The following is a 21,004-nucleotide window of genomic DNA, read 5'->3' as shown; positions in this document are numbered from 1 at the left end:
GATATGACAAACTCGTCTCTCCCTTGTCCTGAAGCCGGACGCGGGACGGACGGGACATGGACAGGCTGCATAAGGCTGGGCCGGGCTGGGCTGGACACAGTTGAAAGTCGATGATGCAAGAGAAGACAGGGGATACAGCCGACGCGTTCCATCTGATAACTCGGACCAGCAGCATCTGATAATTGTGTCGGGGATAATGGCCGCCTTCGGATTATCAAATTTGAGCACGGGCGCTGCCTCTACTGGTTTTAGCTGATGGTGGGTGGTCCTGCGCGACACATGACTTTTCCCCACTGCCTACCCTGCCCAACAAAAGATGGAACACAAATGCCGCTTCAACAAATCATGCCATTATAGCCAGAGGCCAGGGCGTGGGCACGCTATTATGTACTGCCTATGTCGACTACTTACGTTGGAGTTTGGGGATGCGGCGCCGAGCTGGCGACGCGCGGGTGAATGTCCGACCACATGCTACTGTCACTGCGTGGGACGGCCTCGAGGCTAGCCGCTGCATGTCTCTGGTGGAGCCCTGCTACCACGTCCTGATTTGTTCCAGTCTGGAATCGAGTTTTCGCCCTGGCCTTCTGGCTGTTTGTTATCCATGCAAGGCAGGCAGCTACTTCACATTATCAGATCTTACCCGCCGCTTGTCGAATGACACGCCCACTCGCCGGTCGACTAGCATGTATGACGCTTCGGTCCACCCACTCCGGAAAACGCCATCGCAGTCACGGAGCAGCCTACAGTCAAAGAGGATGTCAACTTGACTTTCTTACCTTGTTTTTCCTCCTCCAGCCCACAAAGCTCGCTCGTGCATACTCTTGTCTTGTGGCAAGCTTGTTCGTCAGACGTTCTCTTACTTACTACAGCGTGCTTACTCTCAACCACGTCTTTACACTCTGTACCCACACATCAGACCAACACTCGAGCATAACTCAAGCACAGCTGCCTACACCCGTCATCACGTGCGTCAGTCTTGTGCACACATCCAAGTGCGCATGTACTTGGACCCCTCCGGCCAATCAACGTGTCCCAATTTCTCATCATTGCGAGTTGCCATTGAACTATCATCTCCTCTAATTCTTCGAGACAGTAGCTACGGGTGTACCCTCTTTGTCTTTCAACTTAATTTATTATGTGTGTTGGAGCAGCAACATTCCAAGCACCTTGAACATCACATACCTTCCTGCTATAATCATGCCATCCGCTACAACTCCTTGCGAAATGGTCCACAAAAATGGCCTAAACCAGAATCTGTCGATATTGAACGGGCAGCCTTTGCTTTTGGAAGGTCCGGACCTCCTTCATCAACTAGTTCCTCGACTGCATCACGACGCCAACGCCATCGATTTCCTGGAACACGGATCGAAAAGGCGAAAGTTTTCTTACACAACACTTCACTCCTTGAGTGATGCCTTCGCCGCTAGAATTACAGAAATACTGGGCAAGCTCGAGAGTGCTTCGTCCATTATTCCGATATTTCTACCGCAGTCTCCAGAGCTTTACGTAGTCCTACTGGCTATTCTAAAGGCAGGGAAGGCTTTTTGTCCACTCAACCTCGACACACCGACAGAGAGACTAAAGTTCATTCTTGAGGATGTTTCAGCTGATATCATAATCACATTCGAATCCTACAGCGAGCATATCCGCACAGCCACCAACATCCATGTTGTATCAGCAGATCGCGAACTTCCTGGTTGCCATAACACTTTCCATCATGACTCGCCGCGCCTAAACCCTGACGATCTTGCATATGTGCTGTACACATCGGGATCCACTGGGCTGCCCAAGGCAGTGAGCGTGTCTCATCGTGCCGTCACACAAAGCTTGCTCGCTCACGACCGTCACATTCCAGCCTTTTCTCGTTTTCTTCAATTTGCTGCTCCTGTGAGTGTCAGATTTTGAGACAGTGTTCGTCATGCTAACATATCAAAAGACTTTTGATGTCTCCATATTTGAGATATTCTTTCCGTGGTTTCGAGGCAAGACTATAGTTGGCTGCACACGCACGCAAATGCTCGATGACCTTCCAGGGACTATAGCTAACCTCGACGTGGACGCTGCCGAACTTACACCAACGGTCGTTTGTAATCTTCTATCCGGTCGCTCGAGCGTGCCTGGTCTGAAGTTGCTACTCACTATTGGCGAGATGCTGACACAACCCGTCATCGATGAGTTTGGCGGCGATGCGATCAAAGAGAGTATATTGTGGGCCATGTATGGCCCAACAGAAGCTGCGATTCATTGCACAATATGGCCACAGTTTTCAACGTCCGATTCAACCAACACAATAGGCTATCCACTAGATACTGTTTCTGCTTTCATCCTTGCACCTTCTACAGGACTCAGCACCTCACTCAACGATATACTTCCGATCGGGCAGGCTGGTGAACTTGCAATAGGAGGCCCTCAAGTTGCTAAAGAATACCTCAACCGGCCAGACCTTACAAGTGCATCCTTCGTCGAGCATCCGTATTACGGTCGCCTCTATAGAACTGGTGATCAAGCAAAGATCAACGAACAAGGGTTGTTGGAGTGTCTAGGGCGAGTTGTGGCTGGTCAAGTAAAACTGAGAGGTCAGCGAATTGAGTTGGGTGAAATTGAGCAAGCCATCATGAAGACAAGAGGATGTCGCGCAGTCACTGCAATGGTCATCCAGGAGAATCTAGTCGCTTTCTGCAGTGGAAGGGATGAGATGTCACGCAAAGCTGTGTTGACGACATGTAAGCACTGGTTACCTGCATCTATGATACCGTCGGATGTGTTTGTCATCGACGTAATGCCACAATTACCATCGGGTAAAGTCGATAGAAATTCTCTTGAGAAGGCATATCTGCATCCACACTCCAACGGGTCGTCGTCGTCTCTTGCTATTAGCCTGAAAGACCCAATCAGTCACTCGGTTTGGAGTATCGTCAGCCATCACACCACACAGAATGTCGGATTGGAGACCAACCTTACATTCATCGGACTAGACTCTCTCAAATCGATCCGCATTGCGTCTGCGTTGCGAAGAGAAGGGTACTCGCTGGGAGCGATCGAAATATTATCTGCTGCGACCCTTGCAGACCTCATTGAAGTTTGTAGGAAATCCAAACTGGTGGATTTTCCATCTCATGACAAGGAAACTAAGCCTGAAGCTTTCATTGATACGAAAAACCTTCAACTCAATGGCTGGCGCCACAACGTCGCTTGCATACTTCCATGCACTCCATTGCAGGAAGCCATGCTGGCAGAAACAAGATCGAGGCCCACGGCGTACTGCAACTGGGTCGAGGTCGAGTTCTCAGTTGCTTACACCTATGAACAGATTCAGGATGCTCTGTTATTTCTGGCCCAGGAGAATGAGATACTGCGTACCGGTTTCTGCTTCGATTCTCAGCATACGACAGTGTTTTCACAAATCATCTGGAAGGAGCTCTCGCTTTCTCAAATCCGGAAAGTTGACAGCTTCTCGAATCAATATTCGATGCAATCTGACCATGATTTTCTCCGACCGTTCAGGGTCCAGATCAGGACTCATTGCAAATTCCCTCGCGTGCTCTTCCAAATATATCATGCTCTATATGATGGTTGGTCTTTGGACCTGCTACTCCGTGATCTTGATCATCGTCTTCATGGAAAGCAGGACTTGAAGAGGCCATCATTTCGGGAAGTTGTACGTTTCTTCGAAGATGACCGGCGGCTCAACAAAAACCAAAACTCTACAAATTACTGGAAAAGCCTTCTTGGTGACTATATCCCGGCGACCCTGCCCAACTATCATGGAAAGCTAGTCCATGATGCAAGCATACATCGATTTTCCGGACAATCAAGTGTCAGCCGGCACAAGCTTTCCGAGTGCGCTCACTATTCAGCTGTCAACCCACAAGTCTACTTCCAAGCGGCCACTGCATTCGTGCTCAGTCTTTACAGTGGCTCTAGTGATGTGGTACTAGGCAACGTAACTTCTGGGCGTACAATCCCTGTAGCTGGCATAGAAGACATCATCGGCCCTTGCATCGCTTCCCTCCCATTTCGTATCGATTTCGCAGACACTTATTGCGTTCGAGACATCTTAAAAAGAACTCAATCGATAAACAGAGACAGTCTACATTATAGTCAGCTTCCACTACGTGAGATAGCAAGGGCTGTTAATGTCAAGCCTGGAGCGCGGTTGTTTGAAACTTTGTTTGTATGGCAACAGTCAATGGTCTCGGATGACAACGCATCATTGATCGCCAAGGTTGTCGATAGCGCAGACGAACTGGAGTTCCGAATAACATTGGAGTTCGAACCAGTGGGAGACAATATCTTGTTCCGGAGCACATTCGACGCCACAACTGTATCAGAGCACCAGATTAAGTACCTGTTTCAGCAAATCGAGGAAGTAGTGGAGATGTTCATGGCGGATGCCGATCGTCACGTAAGTACGATCAACCAATGCTTTACCACGCCATCCTTATCTGTTGCCAACCCCACGCCTCTGGAACAGCGCTTTGATCATGGCCCTTCTCATGCTGTAGAGAAATGGGCAGCGACTGATCCACACCGAACAGCTATAATATTCGGCCACGAAGTCAATGGGTCAATGAAGGTCAAAGACACAATGACTTACAGCATATTGAACTCACGTGCTAATCAGTTGGCTCGTGTCCTTGCAGAACATAGTGTGGCAAATGACCAGCTCGTGTGTATTATCATGGAGAAGTCAGTCCATCTCTACACTTCTATCCTCGCTGTACTCAAGCTCGGCTGCGGCTACTTACCGCTCGTTCCCGATACCCCAATCGATAGAGTCAAAACCATCCTGAACGATGCTCGGATTGCGGTGTGCGTTTCAGAGTCGTCACTGTCAGCTACCTTGCGCTCAGATCTCTCGGTTGATGTTATAGACTTCGACCTCGCTGCGCTCTCTGATTACTGCGATCGAAACTTAGAAATACCATACAATGGTCAGCATCTTGCGTACGCGGTCTTCACTTCCGGAAGCACAGGAACACCCAAAGGCGTTCTTGTGACGCAGGATAACCTTATGAGTAACCTACAGTATCTTTCAACTATTTATCCCTTCTCTGCCGACTCGCGTCTGCTACAGGCATGTTCACAAGCTTTTGACGTCAGCGTCTTCGAGATATTCTTCACTTGGTACGTCGGCATATGCCTATGCTCGGCGACAAAAGAACATCTCTTTCGCGACTTTGAAGCTGCCATCGACCAACTGAAAGTTACACATCTTAGTCTTACACCGACGGTTGCTGCGCTAGTGGACCCGAAAAATGTTCCCAAAGTCGAGTTTTTAGTAACAGCCGGAGAGGCTGTGACTGAACATGTGCGCAGGAAATGGGCAGGTCGAGGGTTGTACCAAGGCTACGGACCGTCGGAGACTACAAACATATGCACCGTTAGAGTTGCAGTCACTCCAGATGATCTGATCAACAACATTGGCAGTCCCTTTGCCAACACTTCGGCACTTGTGCTCGATCCCGAAAGTCAAGACATACTTCCACGAGGCGCTGTTGGCGAACTTTGTTTCGGTGGCTCACAGGTGTTCCGCGGTTACCTCAACCAACCAGAACTCAACGCCCAAAAGATCATTCACCATCCCACGTACGGCAGGATATACCGATCTGGCGACATGGGAATACTTCTTCCAGATGACAGCATTCTCTCTACAGGACGCACGGATGATCAAGTGAAAATTCGTGGCCAGCGGGTTGAGCTAGGGGAAGTAACATCTGTCATACTTGACCATGGTGCTGTCTGGGATTGTGTCACCCTCGCCTTAGAACAGACCAACAATTCGAGAACGCTTGTTAGTTTCTGGGTACCAATGGAAGATTCTTCAAGCTACGTCGAAAGTTTAGACCCTTTGAAATTCGCAACTACAATTTCGGAATTATTCAACCTATTATCTCGACGAGTGCCATCCTATATGGTCCCATCTCATCTCATTCCGATATCATGCCTGCCGATGACCCCGCAGGCAAAGATTGACAAACGATTCTTGCAGCGATTGTTCTCCAGTTGTGAGGAACATACCCTGAACAATGCCACACATTCTAATGGTATCACGGAGACAGAAGAGGGAGAGCTATTGTCACAATGGGAGAGGGACGTCTCTCAACTCTTGATTCGAACGCTCGCCACTTCTTCAGATAAACTCAAGCGGACCTCGTCATTCTTCAACCTGGGTCTAGACTCTGTATCAGCTATACGTTTCTGCAGCGAGCTACGAAAGGCAGGGCTTGGTGACTACTCTATATCCGAAGTTCTCAAGCACCCATCCATTGCTAGTTTGGCATCCTTGAAGAAGCCACAATTACCTACAACAACAATGGCCAAGATGCTGTCGATAGACGCATCCAATATATTTACCATGGACCAAATCCAAAGAATTCGCTCGATCGTTGAGAAAAACGGGGTTGGGGTAATGAAAATACTTCCTTGTACGCCACTCCAAGAAGCCATGATATCGAGTGGTCTCTCTTCATCGGGGCAGGCATACTGTAATGTTATGGTTTTCGATATCAAGGGAGATGTGCACCAGCTACAAAGGTGCTGGGAGACTGTGATCCAGCGGCACGAAATTCTTCGAACTTCGTTCGTTGCAACGGAGGATTCATCTTACTCATTTGCCCAAGTCATTGTAGAAGGGTATGACATGGGTTGGCATCAGGAAAGTATGGACATCAACCTCCAATCGCGCATCAGCAAGATCTTGTCCGATCTCATGGAAGCCAACAAACCTCCAGTGTACTTTTCTCTGACCCGAGAAGAAGATTCCACAAAGTTGCTCTTTTGCTGCCATCATGCCCTCTATGATGGTATAGCTATATCTACACTCCTTGCAGAAGTCCAGGAACTATATCATGGCCGCCAGCTACTACCGCCAGTTTCTTACGATATTTACCTGAAGCGCATGCTTGAGCAGAACTTGGATGAGGCCGACAAGTATTGGTCTGCTCTATTGGAAGGTTTTGAGCCCACGTCGTTCCCCACTCTCACTGGGAAGAGAGTCCAAGAGTATGAAGCTTTCGCGTCTTCGTCAAGACGTCTCAACATGTCACTCGACAGCGTGCGGAAAGCATGCCGAGACAGTTCAGTGTCACTTTTGTCCGTTGTACACGCTGCATGGGCAAAACTACTCTACTTTTACACTCATGAAAATGACGTCTGTTTCGGCAACATAGTCAGTGGTCGCAGCTTTCCAGGAGAGGATCTCGAACGCCTGGTCGCACCTTGCTTCAACACTCTGCCAGTCCGTGTCGATTTTGACTTTGGTAAAAGCAATCGCGCCTTGGTGAACCTGATGCACAGCCAAAGCATCGAGTCACTCGCTTACCAATTAACCCCACTCCGTCGAATACAGAAGACTTCACTCAAGGATGGTGGGCGTCTATTTGACTCCCTTGTGATCCTTCAGCACCCCAATGCGCCTTTGGATAACTCCATTTGGAGGCTTGAGCAAGACTCTGGTGACATGGACATACCTATTGTATGCGAAGTCGTTCAGGACCAAGTTGAGGATACTTTACGACTATTGCTGCACTACAACAATTCGCTCATATCCGAACCAGAGGCTTCAATAGTTATGGAGACTTTCGATGCTGCCTTGTCATCTCTCATCAAGTCTCCTGATGAACTCTCTGCTGACACCGACATGTTCCCTACCAACCTCTGGGCGAATTATAACATGAACTCCAAACGTCTCGAAAGTGAGTCTATCTTTCTGCACTCTGGATTTGAGCGCAGGGCATTGTTGCATCCAGATCGCATTGCCCTCGACTTCTGGCATTCCCAAGGGAAGAAGACGACATGGTCTTTCGAGCGACTCAACCAAGAAGCAAATCAGATTGCACACGCGCTCATCAGAGCTGGTGCTAGGCGAGAACAAGTCATACCTATCCACATACCCAAAAGTCCAGTATATTATGCTAGCGTACTGGGAGTACTCAAATCTGGAGCCGCGTTTGCACCTATTCATCCCGATCTGCCCGAAGCACGCAAGCAGTTGATGTTCAAAGATCTGAAACCAAATATCGTTCTTTGCGACGATAGTTCGTTGCTTCCTGAACATATTCCTGGAATAACCGTTCTCAACGCTCAATATCTTTCAAGTGATGATGTTTCCAACCCCGTTATCGAGGACTTGAAAGATACCAACCTGGCTTACTGTCTTTTCACCTCCGGCTCTACAGGTGTCCCAAAAGCTGTCAGCATGGAACACCATGCTCCAATACAGACCGTCGAAAGCTCCAGAACACTCATACCTTGGAACTCCAAATCTCGACTCCTTCAATACGCTGCGATAACTTTCGACATGTGCTACTACGATTGCTTTCTTGCTTGGACCTTTGGCTTTACCCTTTGTGCTGCGGAGCAGAATGACTTACTCAACGATCTTTCGGGAGTGATCAAAACTCTTGAAACTGATCTACTTGACCTCACGCCATCTGTTGCAGAGACTCTGAAGAGGGCTGATGTTCCAAATGTAAAATGGCTTTATTGCATCGGTGAAGCCATGTCTTCATCAGTTGTGAAGGAGTGGGAGGGGGCATGCGTCAATTCGTATGGCCCGACCGAAGCTGCCTTTTGTACGACCATGACTCCCCTCTCTAAAGATGAAAGCACTTCTATTATCGGAAAACCCTTTCCAACAACATCCTTTGCGGTGTTCTCTGAGTGTAGCGAAACTCCATTGCCTGTTTTGAGTATCGGAGAGCTCTACATCGGGGGTGCACAGCTCGCGCGAGGTTATTGGGGCAGGGCCGACCTCACACATGATCGTTTCGCGAGGCGCTGCGGAAAAAGATTCTACAAAAGTGGCGATATGGTACGGATGTTAAGCGATGGCAACTTCGAATTCATAGGACGTCTTGACGATCAGGTCAAGATCCGTGGGCTTCGAGTTGAGCTGGGTGAGATCAATAGTGTTCTTGCAGAGCTTGACTCAGATTTGCTTTCTGTCACGACGCAAATCCTACGGAAAGAAGAATCCTCAAAAGAGCAATTGGTTTCATTCATGGTTCTACGTCAATCGATCCAAGAAAGGGATATCCCCATGCTCCAAGGAAAGTTGAAAAAACTAGCGAGTACTCATCTACCTTCATATATGGTGCCTCAGTTCTTCTTGGCAGTGGACGAGATACCAAGATCCATGGCTGGCAAGATTGACAAGAAGGCTTTGGGGACCATCTTTCAACAATATTCAGATTCTAACGCACTTCCCAATGGGATCTCACATACGACGGAGCACCAGTGGTCCAAGACAAAAAGTGAGGTCCGCAACGTTCTTGCGCGTATATCCAGAACTCCAATGGAAAACATCTCGCCGACAACATCGATATACCAGCTAGGTCTTGACAGCATCAGCGCAGTTCAGATCGCATCTACTCTTCGTTCTCAGGGATACACAATCAAAGCGACAGACGTCCTGAAATATACCTCATGCAATGATCTTGCTGAGCACTTGGACCAGATGTCCACCCCAGAGGTGTCTGAAATTTCACCATTCGATTTCCATGGCTTTGAGAGCAAGCACAGAACACAGATCCTGAGAGATCATGGTATCCAAGATGGAAATGTTGCCGCTGTCCGCCCGTGCACCCCCCTCCAAAACGGGATGGTATCGCAATTCCTTGCAAAGGAGGGGGCTGTTTACATGAACTACCTCAGGTTGCAACTAGAGCCGAAAGTTGACTCAGAGAAGCTAAAAGCAGCATGGTCCTCTACCATGGAACGCCATAGCTTGCTACGTACTGGATTTGCTCATGTTAAAGATCTACTTTTCCCCTTCGCCATGATCGAGTATACCCAGGTTTCGGTCACACTACCATGGAGTGCAACACGAGAGCAAAAGAAATCTCAGTCGTCCGATGCATGGCTTCAGCAAATACGGGACCAGTCACTCAAGGAGCTGTACGTACCTCCTTGGGCGCTACGATTCGTTGAAAGTAATGATCAGTTCTTCCTCGACTTGGCCATTTTTCACGCACTGTTCGATGCGCAAAGCCTCCGAAATATCTTTACCGATGTTACAGCCTTTTACAAGGGTCTAAGCCTACCACCCGTGCCCTCTCTGGACGAAGTTGTGAGTCATGTCATTCAATCTAATAAGCAAGATAACAGCGGCGGAAAGGAGTTCTGGGTTGAACTTGGCAAGACTGCAAATCCATCTCGTTTTCCCAACCTAGCGCCTTTGAAATACTGTCCTGAACCTCCAATCGTATATACCACGCGATCTGCAAAATCACTTGTGGATTTGGAAAATGGATGTCGGCAAGCAAATACCACGATGCCAGCTGTGGGCATGGCGAGCTGGCTATCACTGCTGTCTTCCTATACTGGAGAAAGTTCTGTGACCTGCGGTGTTGTCCTTTCTGGCCGAAATTCCGATGCTACAGCGCACGCCAACTTCCCGTGCATCAATACTGTGCCGTTAGTGCTCACGGTGGCGAATGACACGACAAAGATGCTGGAATCAATCACCGTGTTAAATGCGGGCATCCAGGAACACCAGTTCAAGCCACTTAGAGAAATCCAAACACTAATGGGCTTTCCAAACGAGGCGCTCTTTGATAGCATTTTCGCCTATCAGAAACTGGCAGACGATAAAGATATCTCCGACCTTTGGACTGTTGTAGACGAAAAGGCCACCATCGAGTATCCAATCTCCATCGAGCTGGAACCAAAGGAAGGATGGTTGGAGTACAGACTTACGTACTTTCCACACATAATTCCGAGAGAACAAGCGTCTTTGATTCTTTCACAGCTTGATCACTTGATGGAAAGTTTGATCTTTCCCTCCGAAACTCCTTTGGCTGAGACAGACTACTCCCAGCAGCTATACTCTATCACTCCAGCAAAGGAAGATGAGTTGCCATCGGACATGAAGCTGCTCCATGAACTGGTAGAGAAGACTGCTAAAGAGTACCCTCAACGCATTGCTTTTGAATTTGTGTCAAACGAGAGTAATGGAAAGCGTTCAGTGAGGCAGTGGACATATCACGAACTGGATCAAGAAGGCAACAAGATCGCACAACTGCTGGCGGCTCACCATGTCAAGCAAAACAGCCTTGTTGGTGTGTGCTTCGACAAATGTCCAGAAGCCTCTTTCGCTATGCTTGGAATACTCAAAGCGGGATGCGCTTTTGTTGCCATCGATCCGGGAGCACCTGCCGCGCGTCAGACTTTCATCATTAAGAACTCTGACGCTCAGGCTGTTTTGTCAATGTCATCACAGTCGGCTCAGTTTGAGGCCAGTGCTAAAGTGCTGGTCCTCAACCTCGATGAAGTCGAATGGCGCTCGCTTTCTGGGCAAAAACTGTTACAAAATAGCGCCATTGACCCACAGGACCGCAGCTACTGTTTGTATACGTCTGGAACCACTGGTACACCTAAAGGCTGTGAACTGACTCATGAGAACACTGTCCAAGCCCTGTTGGCCTTCCAGCGTCTTTTCGCGGGGCACTGGGATGTGAACTCGAGGTGGCTCCAATTCGCGTCATTTCACTTTGATGTCTCCGTACTTGAACAGTACTGGAGCTGGTCTGTTGGTATTTGCGTAGTATCCGCACCTCGTGACCTTATCTTTGAAGACCTTGCAAGCTCCATCCGTGATCTCAACATCACCCACATTGACCTCACGCCTAGTCTCGCTCAAATTCTACATCCCGACGACGTACCAAGTCTCTGTAAGGGTGTTTTCATCACCGGCGGCGAGAGTCTAAAGCAAGAGATTTTGGATGTTTGGGGTCCTAAAGGCGTCATCTACAATGGATACGGGCCGACCGAGGCCACGATAGGATGCACCATGTACCCACGCGTTCCAGCAAACGGGAAACCCTCCAATATCGGCCCGCAATTCGACAATGTTGGGTCACTGGTCCTCCGTCCGGGCTCTGACGTTCCAGTCTTGAGAGGTGGTATCGGTGAACTTTGCGTCTCGGGAAAACTCGTTGGAAAAGGCTATCTCAATCGTCCAGATTTGACTGCAGAGCGCTTCCCATATCTCGACCGCTTCTCTCAACGCGTATACCGCACGGGAGATGTCGTTAGAATTCTTCATGATGGTACATTCCACTTTTTGGGTCGTGCCGATGACCAAGTCAAGTTGCGTGGCCAGCGTTTGGAAGTCGCTGAGATCAATTCTGTGATTAAACAGTCTGACAGCGATATTTCGGATGTCGCAACGCTTGTGTTGAAGCATCCGAAGCAACAGAAAGAGCAACTTATTTCCTTTATTGTGTGCAGCAAAGCTCTGAAGGCTCAACCAGAAGTCTTGTTCGGCGAGGTTCGAGGAACAGCAAGCGCGAAGCAGGCTTGTAACGACAAACTTCCACCTTACATGATACCCACCCATTTTGTCCCGCTTGCTTCCATGCCACTCAATGTCAACAACAAGGCAAATGGCAAGGCACTTAAGAAGATGTATGAGGCTCTTTCTTCTAGCGACCTTCAAAAGCTGTCTGCCGCTTCCTTGTCTGGAGACGAACAATGGTCGAAACAAGAGGAGAAACTCCGCGATGTCATGCTTGAAGCCCTTGGCGCGGATCATGAGAGCATATTCAAAAACACAAGCTTTTATGAGTTGGGCATGGACTCTATCTCCGTTATAGGCGTCACACGATCTTTGAAACAGGCTGGTTTCACGAAAGTCACTACCTCAATGATACTGCAATGCCCTACAATTCAGCGGCTTGCAAAATCTCTGGCAGCCAATAGTGCTACGAGCAAAGTTCATGGATCAATTCTCGCAGCACAGCAGTCTATCAATGCTGTAAATCATCGCCATCGACGCAAAGTTGCTAACCGCTTGTCTGTCGAACCCAGCATGATCGAAGCTGTTGCACCATGTACACCGCTACAGCAGGGCATGATTGCAAGATCCATGGAACATGACAACGGGCTTTACTTCAATACTTTCCAGTTCAAATTGAACATGAATGTTAATGAAGAGAAGCTGCAAAATGCATGGGCATCAATGTATAACTCGACCCAAATACTACGTACGGTGTTCGTAAATACCGAAGAAGGCTATGTGCAAGCAGTTCTCAACAGCATTCCTTTCAACGGGCTTATCCAAACATTGGCTGAAGATGATGAACTCGCCGATCACATGGCTCAATTACGGAAGGATTGGCTCAGCCTCAACGATGTTGACTTTCAACAACCATTCCAGGTGCATCTTGTTTCGACGCAGAAGCAGAAGTTACTCATTATGCACATATTCCATGGCCTCTATGACGGTAATAGCATTGGTCACTTACTGAAAGGTGTATGGGATTCGTACAACGGATGGGATTCGATGTCAGCTGCGCCATCGTTCCACACTGCTCTTGCCCACGGTCCACTGAGAATGCCCAACGACGCGAAAAGTTTCTGGAAGAACAAGATACTAGCCAGGACTTCATCTCTCCCCACGCTGCGCGACAATTCAGGTCAAGACGCTGTTGTTATCGCACGTACAACACATGCATCCTCCAATTTTGACCTCATCAGACGACAACTCAATGTCACGGCGCAAGCTGTTGTACAAGCTTGTTGGTTTAGCGTCCTTCACAGGCATGTAAAAGGAAATATGGCAACCGGCATAATCGTATCTGGTCGCAGCATCGAACTTGAAGACGCGGATCGTGTCATAGGACCTATGTTCAACACTATTCCTTATCACCAGCGGGCTCAGCGCAGCGAGTCCTGGTCGTCAATCATCAAGAGGGTACACGATTTCAATGTCGAAGCTCACCCATTTCAACATACGCCACTGAGAGATATTATGAAGTGGTGCAAGAGGCCTCCAAGCCATCCGCTATTTGAGAATCTCTTTGTGTATCAAGTTGCACAAGACAATGAGGACTGGGCAAGAAACGACGTTTGGGAACTCTTGGACGATGAGGCCGTTGCCGATTATCCGTTAGCTTTTGAGGTCGAGCATCGAGGTGACAACGAGTTGAAGTTGACATTGGTTGCACAAGGGCATGTCGCGAATGACCAGATTGCAGCTGAATTATTGGATATGTTTGAAGAAGCGCTAGACCAAGCCATCAATGACCCATCAGCTATTCTCGAGCTGCCAGTCGATATGGATGGTGCAGTTGAGAACAATACTGCCATTCGATCTCACCTGGATGACAACAACGATATCTCGGATTTTGAATGGAGTGACAACGCCATCGCAATTCGCGAAGAGATTGCCAATTTAACCGCAAACGAGATGGAAAGCATCAGTGAAACGACATCGATCTTCGCACTTGGCCTTGATAGTATCGATGCAATCAAGCTCTCGTCAAAGCTCAAGAAACGAGGAATGGAACTCTCAGTCAGCGGTATCATGCGCGGATTGACTATTGAGAAGATGGTACAAAATATGTCGATGAAGAACACTCAAGCTACAGAAGCGACATCGCACTTTGATCTGGATGCCTACAAAACGAAGCTAGCAAAGTATCTCGACCACCAAGGATCCAGCACCAACGACATTGAGGAAGTGCTTCCTCTAACACCGCTCCAGGAAGCTATGGTTGCTGAGATGATCGCATCCAAGTATACAAGGTACTACAACCATGACGTGCTGAAGCTCAGCCCAGATACAGACATAAGCAAGTTTCACAAAGCCTGGACAACAGTCGTCATGGGTTCACCAATTTTACGTACTGGTTTCGTTGAGGTGGACAATCCGGACATCGATCTCTCTTTCGCGCAGGTCATCCACCATCAACCACAGGACTTTTACTCACACATGAGTTCTGACAGCACACCGGACTTTATATCTATCTTCAGGGATCTCCGAAACGACGCGGTTCAAAGACCACTTTCAACGCCACCCTTTCATCTTACATTCATTGACACGCCTGGTCAATCGTATCTTGTGTTATCAATCGCGCATGCGTTGTATGATGGATGGTCTCTGGGCTTGTTGCATTCTGACATGCACAGAGCTTACCAGGATGAATTTCAAGCTCGGCCCTCCTACCAGCCGTCATTAGCAGAGATCATCAAAACCTCAGGACCCGATGCCGCAGGCTTCTGGCAGGACTACCTCTCTGGCGCTAACGGTAACACTTTCCCGTGTCGAACACTAGGACCCGATGAGAAGAGCAGCATCGTTCATCGCCATCAAGAAAATAGTAAAATTGTGCTGGAAAGCATCCAGTCATTTGCTAGGAAGAACAATGTTTCGCTTCAGACTGTGGGACAAACAGTCTTTGCTCTCGTCACTGCATCCTTTACCCGCTCTCTCGATGTTACTTTTGGCTCTGTGCTTTCCGGACGCGACGACGAGGAAACATCCCAGCTGATGTTTCCGACTATGAATACAGTGGCTATAAGAACCATTCTTCACGGAACAAGTGTTGAATTGTTACAATATGTTCAAGACAACTTTGCGAATATCAAGCAGTGGCAACATTACCCGCTTCGAAAGGCCATGTCGCAGGCTAGGGTAGACGGAAAATTGTTTAACAGCCTGTTCGTTTATCAAAAAAGCTTGGAACGAGAGCAGGATGAGGGTGAGAAGCTGTACACCAGTGTTGAGGGCCATAGTGACGTCGAGTATCCTGTTTGTGTCGAGATGGAGGTAGTGAACAATACTTTAGTATGGCGTTGCGCAGTCAAAAATGATGTTTTTGATTTTGAAGGAACAAAGCAGTTGCTGAAGAGGATGGATGATGTGCTGATACACTTGATGGAGCGGGCAGAGGCACCGGTGATTGAGATGACCGCAGAAGGAACGTCGGTCTGCAGTCTGCCAGCTTTCAAAGAAGCTGAGATTCAGACTGAAAGCGTTCGTGTGGAATTTGGAGAAGACGACGGACAGGACGCACCAAGCACAGAAACAGCTAACAAGATCCGCAAAATACTGGCTGCAGTTTCGAAGACACCTGAGGAGGAGATGACCAACGAAATGACCATATTCCACATGGGACTGGACTCGATCAGCGCAATCAAAGTATCATCACTTCTTCGCAAACAGGAGATTGTCCTCAGTGTTGGGGAGATGCTGCAAGCTGGTTCGGTGAAGAAGATGGCCAAGCTTGTCGATGCTCGTGCTACCGAACCGTCCAGAGATGGCAAGAATGATATCTCAAGTCACGAAGAGACACTGAAAGACTTCAATCAAGCGAAATTTTTTGAACGAGCCGGCGTAGATGCGGACAATGTCGTCCAGGTTTTGCCAGTCACTGCTGGTCAGCTTTACATGCTGTCCATGTGGCTCAACACCAACGGCAGCAATTTCTATCCAGAGTTTAGCTACGAGCTCAAGGGGGATATGGCATTTGGAGGTCTGCAAAAGGCATGGCAGGATTTGGTGACGATGAATCCAATACTCAGGACATGCTTCGTCTCTGCTGACGACCGTCGGGTATCCTACGTCCAGCTTGAGTTGAGAAATGTCGATAGCGCGATAATAGATGTTACTGGATACGGAGAAGATGAGATACGCGACCACATTCAACACGCTGCAACTCACCAGCCATGGGCAAGGCTGCTGGTTTCCCAGAACTCCCACGGCTGGACTCTGCGACTCAAAATACACCACGCACTCTACGACGGCATCAGTCTACCACTGCTGATACAACAATTTGAAGACCTCTGCAACGGCAGCGTCCCTACTGTTCCTCAAAACAATATCTTAGCCGACTTCATATCCAGCACACCCTCGCTCTTCTCTTCTCCACAGCGCGGCCAATTCTGGGAAACCCATCTCTCCAATACCCACCCAATACACCTAAAGCAGCCCTCCTACACACCCACCACCCGCCTAGAAATCTTCCACCCGTCCCTAACCCCCATACAAGCCCTCGATACCACCGCCCGCCACCACGGCATCTCCCTGCACGCCCTCTTCCTCGCTATCTACGCAAAACTCCACGCCCGCCTCACCCACAGCACCACCGTCGACGACATAGTCCTAGGCATCTACCTGGCCAACCGCTCTCTATCATGTACCCTTGACCTCCCCACCGCCGCAATCCCAACACTCAACCTCGTTCCGTTACGCATCTCAACACCGCGATCCCGCAGCGTAGTAGAGTCAGCCAAGGAAATCCAAGCGCATCTGCGTCATCTTAGCGATGCTGCAGTCGCGACTACGAGTTTATTGGAGATAGAAGAGTGGACTGGTGTAAAGATTGATGTCTTTGTCAACTTTCTGGTCAATCTAGACGATACGGAGAATTCCCCGAAACAGGGAGATCGAGGTGTCAAAGTTACGACGCCTACGGTACAACAGGAGTACCGCACACCATTTTCGCGTACATCGCCTGTTGTCCGTCCTGAACTGGTTATCGAAGAGTTAAGAGACGAGCGTGTGAATGGCGTATATTTGGTATGTTTATCCCCTCATCTCATATCTTCATACCAGTATTTTTTTGCTAATACGATACATAGCATGCCATTGATATTGAAGCTACGGTGCGAGAGGGACACTTGGATGTTGGGATTTTTGCACCAGGGGATATGATTAGTTTGGAGCAAGGAGAGGAATTGATAGATGTGTTGAAGAGGGAGGTTGAGGGGTTATCATAGATTTCTTGTTTTTTTTTTCGTTTGTTAGTTAGGTAGGATTGAATATTGGAGTTTCGGGTTGGGATGAGGCGTATTGGTTTGTCGTTTAATGCTATGTCCTGATTTCTTTCAACAAAAGTAATCAACATGTTTTCATAATAATTCAAATGTATTACATGGATTTCATAAGTAATTGTACATGCCATTACTAACCAGACGCCTCGCTACCATCATTATGGTCATTACTAATTATACAAATACCCCAGGGTATATCTCGATAGAAAAAGAACCCCTCAATTAAACCAATTAAACCACATCAATATTATACACCCCACTCACTCTTTCAATCACTCCACACCCAGTTCTAAACCATATGCTCGCCCCTCGAACCATGGCCTACACTCGCGCCATGACCTACATTCGCACCATGGCCAACAGGCTTCCTATTCACGTGCGAACCAGCGGGACCCTCAGCCTGGGGCATCATGGTACCCCTAGGACCATCAGCAGCATCAAAGGGCGCACCACCCCAGCTACCTGCATCATGGGTGCCCCAACCAGCCTTGCGGGTGAAGACGGCGTCATGGAAGCCATCAAATGAGCTGGGGCCAGCGCCGTAGACAAAGGGGGCGTGGCGCATGAGGGGAATGTGGTTGAAGCGGAAGTCCCAGATCGAGGCGTAGGTCATGCGGTAGGCGCTGAATGCCATCATGGTGCCGATTACTGCGCCGGCTAGGACGTCGTACTATTGTATCGTGTTAGTTTCGAGTATATCGGGCTTATACATTTGATAGAAGAACTTACCCAGTTGTGGTATTCATCAATGGTAAGAGCACCTCCAATGAGACAAGCGCCGAGAATGGGTGCGTAGAGAGCAACCAATTTCCACATTGCGGGGTGGTGGTTGGAAAAGACCTTGAGCTTTGCGTTGAGGTAGAGGTAGAGGAAGACGAAACCGGCAAAGGCAGCAGTTGTGTGACCGGATGGCATGGACTCCAAACTGTCGTTGATTTCGTTCATATCACCCGTGCAGATGCTCTTGTCAAACATGATTTGACGGTATCCATTGGCGACGTTGCCGTTGCCGCTGCCGGACTCAATACTGTTGTCGGCAGCACCAACGCTGGAACGAAGGTTTTCAGGAATAACGGGCTTGCAGACGGCGAGGAAGTGAGGGCGGAGACCACCAATGAGCCATTTGATAAAGACCTGGAAGACTGCGGCGGTAATGAGAGAGTATAGAAGGCCGACGGTGGCGTTGTTGACGTCCCAGAAGCTGCGGGCGCGGATCTGCACGATCAAGAAGACGGCAAAGGGGATGAAAAAAGCCATGAGGGCGGCGGCCCAGATGGGGATGATTTCGTTGCGCAGGGGGTAGGCAAACTCTGGGTAGACAATCTCACCATCTTGGAAGACAACTGGAGCGTGTTAGATGGCGATGGTTTGTGTGCTGGATAGAATACGTACTGGGAAAGCTGCGGCTAGGGGCTGGATCAGCCATGTAGACACCCAGGCCAATGGCACCCATGGCGGCCATAGTGATGATGTCGAGCCAAGTAGCCTTGAGCCATTGTCCGAAGCTTGGTCTGGAGTTGTACGATGATGAGTGAGACTTGGACTGACGCCTTGGTCTCTTTTCCCTGTGCGAGCCAGTCGCAGTGGTTGTGTCGGCAGCGACAGGTGTCGTGTTTCGCTTGTTGAACAGGCCCATGGTGTTGGTTGTGGCTGTCTGGCGAGGCAAGTCTCCCGAGTGGTGAATGACGTATGGGCACTCCAACCGCCTGATTGTACAGGCGAGTACAACGAAAGAAGAAGAGAGAAGGTTGGTGAGTAGTAAACTCACAAGCAGCGGCTCATTGCTTATATTTGCACACTGTTGCTTTCCTGCCTAAAGGGTTGCAAGCAAAAGTCGTCACTCAGCATCATCTTCGTCGCACAGGCATACCACCAGGCTGGTTCGCAGCAACAAAACCTGCTTTCTGGCCAACTTTGTTACAGTCCAGGCCTATGCAAAGCGCAGACAGAGAACGAAATAATAGTCGATCTTATCCTGACCAAGCAAGTTGGCAAAAGCTTGGTTTGCAAAGCAGAAGCTTGGCAGGCCTGTTTGTGGCTTCTGTGTGGCTGGTGAGGCACGCGATGATGGCATCTGTGGCTCCTCAGTGCCGTGTAGCCACTAGGACATGTATTACTTTGGTTGTTTTGGCCATGCGCTGACGCTATGACGGGTTTAATGTGCCGAATGCTGGGGATTGATGGAGAGAGAGAGTTTGTGTGTCCGCGGTGTGATGATGCAAGACGCAGAGGGCGTGACGTCACAGGGTACCAGATTACGACCGAGCTGTGAATGAACGTGTAGTCACGAGACATACTTTCATGCAAGTCAATCTCTTCTTTTGTTTCAAATGCCCCGATGCATTTTTACAAAAAGTTCTGCATGCTTTACGTTCCGCTAAGAAAAATGGATATTCGACAGCCTGACAAACAGTACACCTCAATTCTAGCATAACAACAGAAAACGCATCAATCAATGGGTATCTCATCCTCTTTCCCCTCCTACTCGTCCCCCTTCTCCTTCATTCATCCCAACCGTCTAAGAATGGATATGCACCTCAGTGCTGCCACTGCGATGCCATGTCGCGAGCAAGACACCGCAACGGCCACACTTGTGCTGGACGTCCTTTGTCGAGCTCATGACGTAGGGAATGCAGCCCAAGCAGCACAAGCAGCAGAGACCAAAGGCCCAGGCATGCGTCGTGTTGCCCGTCTCAAATGAGACATTTGTGAGGGAGCGCTGGCCGCATGCAGGGCAGTCTGCGGGCGCGGGACCCCGCTGCAGATTGGCAATGGGTGTCGCGTTCTGGTACTGTGTGCCGGGCATTTGCTGGGGTGGCATGCCTGGAGCTGAACCGGCGACGCTGGCATCTGGGTACGGGTATGTGGCTTGTGGGGGTGGCTGCGAGTATTGGTGCGCGTTTGGATCTTGTGCGTAGACGGGCGGCTGTGGCTGGCCTGTGGCTTCAGGCGACTGGGGATAGGCTTGCATGGGTACTGTTTTGGCGGTTATTTAAACGTCCATACATGCATCGTGAACGTGGTACGGTAACAGAGCACAGTACAGCACAGCGCATATTATTGTGCTGCAGTGTAACAACTGCTCCGCATCCAAGCCCACAGGTACAACGCTTCTCAACACTTACCACCTGGCTTCTCCATGGTTTCAATATGTAGCTTCGAATGGGCGGTGCAAAAGGTATTAGTTGGCAGCGACAAGTCTTCAAGGTAGTACAGAACGCGTCAAGAGCAAACGAGGGCCAGCGCCTAAGTTTATTTAAACCCTTCAGGCGCACCGTCGTCGCTTAGATTCTATCATTCACAGCACGGGGGCCTAAACTTGGGGGGCGCCAGGCGTACTCTCGTTAGCACAGCCTCGACTAGTGCATCACCATCATTCGCCCATTGCGCGCGCGCTGGCCCCCATTCAAACCCTCCACCCGCCCAATGGGCCATTTCCCCC

At 49.1% G+C, this 21,004-nt stretch overlaps 3 protein-coding genes across 3 annotated transcripts; 1 reads left to right on the top strand and 2 right to left on the bottom strand.

Annotated features, from left to right (window-relative positions):
- Nucleotides 1-1,166: 1,166 nt before the first annotated feature.
- On the top strand, nucleotides 1,167-17,508 carry COCSADRAFT_185890 (uncharacterized protein; the record flags this gene model as incomplete). Its single annotated transcript, XM_007707791.1, has 4 exons — nucleotides 1,167-1,887; nucleotides 1,937-7,282; nucleotides 7,352-17,308; nucleotides 17,371-17,508. The coding sequence occupies exons 1-4, from the start codon at nucleotides 1,198-1,200 to the stop codon at nucleotides 17,506-17,508; spliced, it is 16,131 nt and encodes a 5,376-aa protein (XP_007705981.1). The 5' UTR covers nucleotides 1,167-1,197.
- Nucleotides 17,509-17,851: 343 nt separating this feature from the next.
- COCSADRAFT_31629 (uncharacterized protein) lies at nucleotides 17,852-19,198 on the bottom strand (the record flags this gene model as incomplete). Its single annotated transcript, XM_007707756.1, has 3 exons — nucleotides 17,852-18,232; nucleotides 18,292-18,905; nucleotides 18,955-19,198. 3 exons carry the CDS (start codon nucleotides 19,196-19,198, stop codon nucleotides 17,852-17,854), a joined length of 1,239 nt encoding a protein of 412 aa, XP_007705946.1.
- Nucleotides 19,199-19,731: 533 nt separating this feature from the next.
- On the bottom strand, nucleotides 19,732-20,839 carry COCSADRAFT_41983 (uncharacterized protein). Its single transcript, XM_007707768.1, has 2 exons — nucleotides 20,688-20,839; nucleotides 19,732-20,538 (listed from the first exon to the last, which is right to left on the bottom strand). Exons 1-2 carry the CDS (start codon nucleotides 20,701-20,703, stop codon nucleotides 20,081-20,083), a joined length of 474 nt encoding a protein of 157 aa, XP_007705958.1. The 5' UTR covers nucleotides 20,704-20,839; the 3' UTR covers nucleotides 19,732-20,080.
- Between the last annotated feature and the right edge of the window lie 165 nt (nucleotides 20,840-21,004).

The sequence above is a fragment of the Bipolaris sorokiniana genome (assembly GCF_000338995.1).
Source record: "Bipolaris sorokiniana ND90Pr unplaced genomic scaffold COCSAscaffold_21, whole genome shotgun sequence".
Taxonomy (NCBI): Eukaryota; Fungi; Ascomycota; class Dothideomycetes; order Pleosporales; family Pleosporaceae; genus Bipolaris; species Bipolaris sorokiniana.
This window is presented reverse-complemented; position numbering and strand designations above follow the sequence as displayed.